The following is an 8092-nucleotide window of genomic DNA, read 5'->3' on the forward strand; positions in this document are numbered from 1 at the left end:
GGGAAAGGGCAGTGTGGCGCGCGATTGAGATTGCGTCATCTGTGGATCTGTTGGGGCAGTATGCGAATTGGAGTTTGTCTAGGGTATGCGGGAGGATGCTGTTGATGTGAGCCGTGACCAGCCTTTCAAAGCACTTCATGGCTACCGACGTGAGTGCTACGGGGCGGTAATCATTTAGGCTGGTTACCTTAGCTTCCTTGGGCACAGGGACTATGGTGGTCTGCTTGAAACATGTATTTATTACAGACTCAGTCAGGGAGAGGTTGAAAATGTCAATGAAGACACTTACCAGTTGGTCCACGCATGCTTTGAGTACATGTCCTGGTAATCCGTCTGGCTCCGCGGCTTTGTGAATGGTGACCTGTTTAAAGGTCTTGCTCACATCGGCTACAGAGAGCATTATCACACAGTCATCCAGAACAGCTGGTGCTCTCGTGCATGCCTCGAAACGAGCATAAAGGCATTTAGCTTGTCTGGTAGGCTCGCGTCACCTCTGCAGCTTGCGTCTGGGTTTCCCTTTGTAGGGTTTCCGTAATGGTTTTCAAGCCGTGCCACATCCGACGAGCGTCAGAGCCGTTGTAGTACGATTCGATCTTAGTCCTGTATTGACGCTTTGTTTGTTTGAGGGTTCGTCTGAGGGCATAGCGGGATTTCTTATACGCGTCCAGATTAGTGTCCCGCTCCTTTAAAGCGGCAGCTCTTGCCTTTAGCTCGATGCGGATGTTGCCTGTAATCCATGGCTTCTGGTTGGGATATGTTTGTACGGTCACTGTGGGGACGACATCATCAACGCACTTATTGATGAAGCTGATGACTACGGTGGTATACTTCTCAATGCCATTGAATGAATCCCGGAACAGCAAAGTCAGTGCTAGTAGCAAAAGAKAAGTGCATTTTTTAATATATTTTTTAAAATTGGTGTTGCTCTTCTAGGTCAGGTATTGAAGGCGCTTCTTTGGGTGGCGAGTGTTGATTGGTGCAGAGGATCCCTGATTCCGGCCCAACTCGGGGCAGACAGGGATGGAAGCTATGCTGTGTCTTGGGACACTGACTGTTAAGTTATTGACCTGTTTAGCTAGCTGAGTCATTGGGCCAGTGGAGCTCAGTGTTAAATAGGCCAAATCAATCAGACCACCTCTCTATCTCTCTCTATCTTTATGCTCTACATGTCAGTGACCCTTGCCTGCAGGACCAAAAGAGGGCCAGTAGGTGAAAGGCAGTGTTGGGGAAGCTAGTTTACCAAGCACACTGAAAGAAGTTAAGCGACACTAAAGTTACCGTTAAGAAAAATATAGTTTACTTTAACCAAAGTTACTTTGAAAAAGTAGTTCACTTCATCTAAACTGTCCTTTCTAAATCTGAAATGTCATAGACTACAAATTACAAGAATAGATCACTCTGGAGTCAGATGTTAACAGAATGTGTAATTTAGGCTATTAATAAACTCACAAACTATTATTCAAGCAAAAAATTAGGCAGGTCTGATGCCGGAAATGTAAGAAAAGTATTGCCTACATCACCCGTATTTTGTTTAATTTTTGCAAAAAATAGTTGTGTGTAGTTCCAGTAGTTAGCAAACACCACTACATGTAAAAAGTAGTAATTAACTACTGAAAACACTACCAAGATTTGAATTTAGTTCAACTACCAACAAGCTACTGCAAATTGTAGTTATATTACCAGTTGAACTAAATGTAGTTCACTACTCCCCAACACTGGTGAAAGGGTAACACAACCTGAACTCAGGGGTAGACGTGATATAGTGAAATTACATCTGTCTCCCTCCATTTTACACCGCTGCTACTCTCTGTTGTTATCATCTGTGCACAGTCACTTTAATAACTCTACCTACATGTAAATATTCACTCAACTTGGCGGTGCCCCCGCACATTGACTCTGTAACAGTACCCCCCTGTATATAGTCTCACTATTGTTATTTTACTGCTGCTCTTTAATTACTTGTTACTTTTATTTATTTTTCTTATCCGTATTTTTTTTTAAACTGCATTGTTGGTTAGGGGCTCGTAAGTATGCATTTCACTGTAAGGTTGTATTCGGCGCATGTGACTAATACAATTTGATTTGATTTAATATCATATGTTACGATTTGTATGATATGTATGAATTTGTGGATGTCCATCATCCATTTCATATGATATGTTACTTTGCACAATATGTTACAAATTTTCAATACGTATGATGTGTTCCGAATTCCGACGGCTAACGAGAGCTAGCTAGGTGGCTATGGTTAGGGGTTAGGGTTAGCTAACATTGTAAGTAGTTGTGAAGTAGTTCAAATGTAGCTAATTAGCTACAATGCTAAAGTTGTGGTATTCAATGCTAAGGTGCAGTGGTATTCAAACTTTTTCAGCGGGGACCCCATTTTTTTCACAACAATTTCTCACAACCCCACCCCACGCCAAATCTAATGATACAACCTTCAAATCTGTACATTTAGATTTTTACATCAACAAATAACATTCAATTCATTACATTTTCATCTCTTGAAAGGAAACCAATAAATACATTTACTCAATACATATTTTTTTTCAAATTATCTTTCTCAAAAACATTTGTCTATTACTCATAAAATAATCTGCACTCTTAATTTTTTGTTCACAATTATTATAATTTTTTTTATTGACCCCACTGCAGTTTCCCCGTCGCATCCCCGATTTTGAACACCAGTGGTGTGGTTCGAACACGCAACCTTTGGGTTGCTAGATATTGGCGTTATACACACACCTATCCTCCCTGACCAACCTCCCTCATTTTGTTCCTGTCTTAAATAACCTTCTGTCTTATGTAACCATACGTAACATAACATACTAATTAGACCGATACAAATGTACTACTATTTTACGTCTAGTCAGAACGGCCAGGCTGGGTAACAGGGCAGAGTCAAATAAGAGTAGCCACTGTGTTCCCATTGTCGATCTCTGTTGCATCCCACCTAGAAAGTTTTCAATACCATTGAAAATGTATGTTTGTAGTCACTGGCCCAGGATCAGATTAGCAATTGAGCCTTTGGAAAAGGTTAGGGGTAGGGCAATATTCAGTGACATCTTCTACCATCAGCAATGAGATATAACAATTAGGATTTGGGGTAGGATAATCTGATCCTAGATCAGGGACAACAGCAGGTGCAATATAGTAAACTGGTCCACACCAGACGGAGTCAGACAGGCGTACTGTATATCGCTGCACCATTTGTGCTCCAGCGACTATTGGCTTTCTGGCTGACAAAGTATCTATTTGGCCCAATTCTGATATTTTGCCACAAATTGATATTTTGACCAATCAGATCAGATCTTTTGCCAATAATTGGGTAAAAGATCAGAATTGTGCTGCCGTAGTAAATGCACCCTTTGTGTCTTTGGAACGGATGTATGCTTACGCTAATTATACATTTTGTGGCAAGGGAAATTGATAGGCACTTGGCTCGATATGGTCCAGAGTATGTGTGAGGATTGGTCTTTGATGCCCTTAATTTCATTTAGGGATCAAATTACACTTTGTGGTACCCGAAAGATAGGGAGTGGACAATCTTTAGTCATTTAGTTTATTAGAAATGCATTTGGTGCTCCTTTGTCTACCCTCTCTCATGGACAAATCAAATTGTATTGTCACATGCTCCGAATCCAACAGGTGTAGACCTTACAGTGAAATGCTTACTTACAAGCCTGTACAGACGTACGTAAGATAAATGTATCTAACCATAATGGAGAACGTCCCACAGTAACGCAAGATTTTTGTTCTGGGTTTCCAAGATTAGGTTATGGGTGCCAAGATTACCCCTGTGCACCTCTGTAATGTGACTCTCTGTAAAAAATATATTGTTCCTTAACGAGTGTTCACCAGCTCCCAAAGGCAAGCAGCACTTCTTCTCCTCCAGCGACTCGGAGGACGAGGACGACAAGAGGAAGTTCAAGATCAAGATCAAGCCGTTGCCTGCCGACACTGCCAAGTGTGCCGTCCCATCTATGGACCAACTGAAAGCTTCAGTTGGGGGCTTGGCTCTATCTCCCTCTCTGGTGAGCCCTTGGTGTTYTATCTGTATGTAATTGAAGTAGGATGAAGTTATCCCAAGACGCTGCTCCCAAGACGCTGCTCTTGGGTTAGTTTAGCATATTTCCCACTAATGGTTAAGGATAGGATTGGGGGAGGGGATGTTGACCTTAGATTTGTACCTAGTAAAGTAGGTTAAGGTGCAATGTACCTGACCAGGGCTTGAACTCGGGTTGCTATGACCAAAGGCCACGGCCGTAACTCAGTCTCTCCAGGATTTAGCCGGGTTTTTTYTCGTTGTGATATTTGCTGTCAAAAATGCTTAATTCTGCCGCTGCAATTCGGAAATTGTACACGACAATATGCAAGGATTTTGTCCAATTTGTTGCGAAAATGCGCTGACGAGGGAAAAAGTTTGTTGACGTGTGGCTTGATTGAACCATATTATGCAGCAAATGTGCGGTGATTGGGTGAAATTGCAAGCTCTCTTTTTGTACTGCGGTGATGGGTCAGTTTTATGTGATCATATTGAGATGATTGAACTGTTTTATGCGGAAATAGTGCTGTGATCATTTAAATTTGCAGGCCCTCACATAAATTTGCAGAAAATTGCTAGCTCTCTTTGGCGTTTTATATAAAGTATTACTGTATATGAATCTGTTTGTTGAAACTTGAGACCGCTACAGCAAATTCTAGCCGGTGAAATGATCGTGAATGTACTGAACATCTGAATATCTTTCCCTCCTCTCCCTCTTCCCTTTCTCTTCCGTCTCTCTGTCTCTTCCATCTGTTGCTCTTGTAGCGGAGAAGTCCGGTAAGCCAGTCTTTTTTTCCTTATCTGTTTCACTGTAAAGAAAGAGCATGACATGGATTCATTTGGCTGTGGATTCTCTTCTCACGTGGATTCTCTTTCCCATACAGAGGCAAAAAAAAATCCCAAGCAGGCAAAATGTTGCATGTGATGTGACATCACTTTCTTTTGTTAGAAACTGATTTTCAGATTCAGAATACTTCATATCACCAGATTATAACCAAGCAACCTCTGTTTTCATGATGAAATCAAGAAAGACGTCATATATTGGTTCTCATCTGGTCAGGTGTAACCCGATTACAACTAGATGAAGATTGTAAAAAATACATTTACTAAACGTTCTTTTACAACCTTAATGATGTCATTGATGTCATTGCAACCAGTTTTGCCCGCTGGGATTGGCTCTGGTATTTGAGTTGTTTAGTTATTCTAATTCCTCTCTCTGCATATTAGATATGTTMTATAATATTAACTATTTCCCAATGCATGCCTTTAGCACATTTTAAAGAGTATCCTCGGTTAGAATTTTGTTGAAGTTTTATTTTAGTTGAAAACTTTACTTGAACTTCCCTTGCAAGGCTTACATGGTACATAATGCACAATTCTTTACATAACACCTGTTGATAGCCCATTGATTCTGTTTGACCAAAGCTAATTGGTAGGCTAACAAACGGGATCACGTGTGCAACTTTGTCAATTAAATTTACATTTACATTTACATTTTAGTCATTTAGCAGACGCTCTTATCCAGAGCGACTTACAGCAGGGTCTTGTTCATAGGCACCAAATGGAAGAAAACAAACTGAAGCAGGGAGGGTCTAAATGGAAATGTCCAATATGAAACCCTTTTTAATTTACCGTTGCAAAATGTAAAAATATATATTTTCCGTTCTCTGCCCTAAAGTGCACGACCCAGGCCTATGATAATAACGTAACCTYCCAGGTGCTATGTTGTATTGCTGCATTACCGTATGTACAGTAGGCTTTATGGCACTGTGCTGAAGTAAAGGGGTGCTACATTCTTTTCCGTTCCATTTGACTGATTTGTCACTCACTCTCTGACCAGGTCTGTTCTCTCTTCCTTTTTGCTGGTCTCAGAGACGCAGCCCGGTAAGTCGCCACCTGGTGGCTCATTTTAAAAGTGTCTGCACCCAAAACACTTGCAGGGAAATMAATGAATTATTGAAGATTATCTTTTGGTGCTGTCCATTTTTTTTTTTTTCTACATACCCAAACGCGGCATTTCGACACCGATTCTCCAGTCCAGCAATATGAAATGTACTGATGGCCTCAAAAAATTTGGTCTTTTGTCAGTGTCCATACTTACAGTTAGTTCCTCACTCTATTCATTCACATTAGCAGGGAGACTCATCCGGGGAAATCAATTATCAGTTGAACTGTTTACCTTCATGTTTCTCATGTGAGGTTAGGATTCCTTTTTACTGTTATACTGAAATGACTATTTTCGTTGCAGGGCTCGATAAAGAGACACCTGTCTTGTAAGTACATTGTTTGTGGAAGCAGTGTAATGCTATTTGTAATTTGTTTGACATCATGTCAGTGTCAACTACCTACACGTACAGTATCATTTCATAGTTCTACACCATCAGTTAAACAATTTGCTTAGGGTTGGAATGCARACTGTAGTTACAATAGTTTGAGTGGCTGTCACATAATTTGAAGACCTCCCGTATACATATAATAATATATGATATAATGTTATGATTTATAATATTGTTCTTTCCAGGTGAGGAGATTGCCAGACCCAGACGCTCCACCCCTACGCCAAGCCCCGCCCCAGAGACGCAAAGGTCAAAATTCAAACCCGTGCTAATGCAAACAGGCTAGCATATTAATTAACATACTGTATTGTTAGAATTCTACTAAATGTTATCTTTGGGGAAAATAAAGCTGTTGAATTAAATTTCAACGACACACTACAAGAAAATCGATGCAATCTTGAATATCAGAGTCGTAACATCATATTTATGGAAGTTGACTTTATCATCTCTTGCAGTGAGAGAGTATCCCAGAGTCGCAGAGCATCCCCAGCTTTCTTCGGGCTTCCCCCGGAGACGACCTATGAGACACACAGATATGATAGTAACAGAAATGATGGTAACTCTCACAAGAATAGTCTTTCTGACTGCATATGTGTGTTTGTGTTGCATGGGTTATTAGCTATGTGTTAGTACAGTATGTTGGTTGATTGCCCCTAATCATAATAATACTACTAGCTGTATTATCACCCAACAGTGCCTGGTCTGGCTGTGTGTGATATATTTGTGCATGATACTGTATGTTCCCACTGAAGTTCGATAAACTTTTGATCAAGTTTGATATCATGTCTTGCTTTATCATAGTGGTCTGCATAGAGGCCGACGCATGGTGTGACTCCAGACCATACCCTGACTCCCCTCTGACCAGATCCTTTCCCACAGGAGGTAAGCCCAAACGATCATTCATCAGTCATGTTTGTGATTTTAGATTACTACATTTCTAAGACATCTACGGGCCATTAAATCGGCTTGTGGTCCGCATCTGGCCCGCCAGTTTGAGGCAAGCGTTTATGTCAATTGTGTTACTAAGTGTTATAGTAAGTCTATAGACTGACCTAGTGTCACACTCTCTAGTGCCGTAGTACTGTAGACTAACTACTGACCTAGTGTCACTCTCGTTGTAGCTCCTCCTCCACTGCCTCCCAAGAACATCCCAGCAGCTAGTCAAGGCTATTCTTTGACTGATTCCTACGGTAATATTATTCTGCCAATGACCATAATTCCCATATCGAAGCAGATTCATTCCAAAACTTAAATGGTTTTATTTGTATTTGTTTTGGAATGAATTAGCTCCCATATTCCCATGCCTCGTGCACAGTTGTCACCGTGAATCGTTGTTCTTTGGACAGCATTGATAGAAGGGCCGCTTTAAGTCAGCAAGATCTCTGAACTATTTTTTTTCCACAGCTGATTTACCCAATGGGAGAATAGTCCCAAGCCCCAACCCTATCTACCTGAATGTCCAATCCCCAGCCTCGTACAGAGGTTCCCCTGTGCCTGACCTGGAAAACGTGTTCGGCCCCATGGAATCTTCCCAGACCAGTGAGGACAGGGCCTCGCCCCGATGGATCAGCTTCAACAGCGAGAGACCGCCCCCACCAGACGAACCGGCCCCGCCTCCGCCCTCTGCCTCTCCTCCTTCCGACTCGCCCCACTCCCTCCCCTCCACCCCAGACTCCCCCTGCCTCTCCCCGGGCCCCCCTCCGGATGAGCC

At 41.8% G+C, this 8092-nt stretch overlaps 1 protein-coding gene across 1 annotated transcript in view; it reads left to right on the plus strand.

Annotated features, from left to right (window-relative positions):
• Window positions 1-8092, plus strand: part of sgip1b (SH3GL interacting endocytic adaptor 1b) — a 44737-nt gene that overhangs the window by 24948 nt on the left and 11697 nt on the right. The window contains exons 6-14 of the mRNA XM_070436561.1: window positions 3859-4034; window positions 4811-4822; window positions 5918-5929; window positions 6294-6318; window positions 6567-6630; window positions 6837-6937; window positions 7183-7263; window positions 7503-7571; window positions 7786-8073. Of these exons, the coding sequence (XP_070292662.1) occupies window positions 3859-4034; window positions 4811-4822; window positions 5918-5929; window positions 6294-6318; window positions 6567-6630; window positions 6837-6937; window positions 7183-7263; window positions 7503-7571; window positions 7786-8073 (828 nt within the window). The remainder of the gene's footprint in view (window positions 1-3858; window positions 4035-4810; window positions 4823-5917; window positions 5930-6293; window positions 6319-6566; window positions 6631-6836; window positions 6938-7182; window positions 7264-7502; window positions 7572-7785; window positions 8074-8092) is intronic.

This window comes from Salvelinus sp. IW2-2015, linkage group LG32, assembly GCF_002910315.2.
Source record: "Salvelinus sp. IW2-2015 linkage group LG32, ASM291031v2, whole genome shotgun sequence".
In the NCBI taxonomy this organism is placed as follows: Eukaryota; Metazoa; Chordata; class Actinopteri; order Salmoniformes; family Salmonidae; genus Salvelinus; species Salvelinus sp. IW2-2015.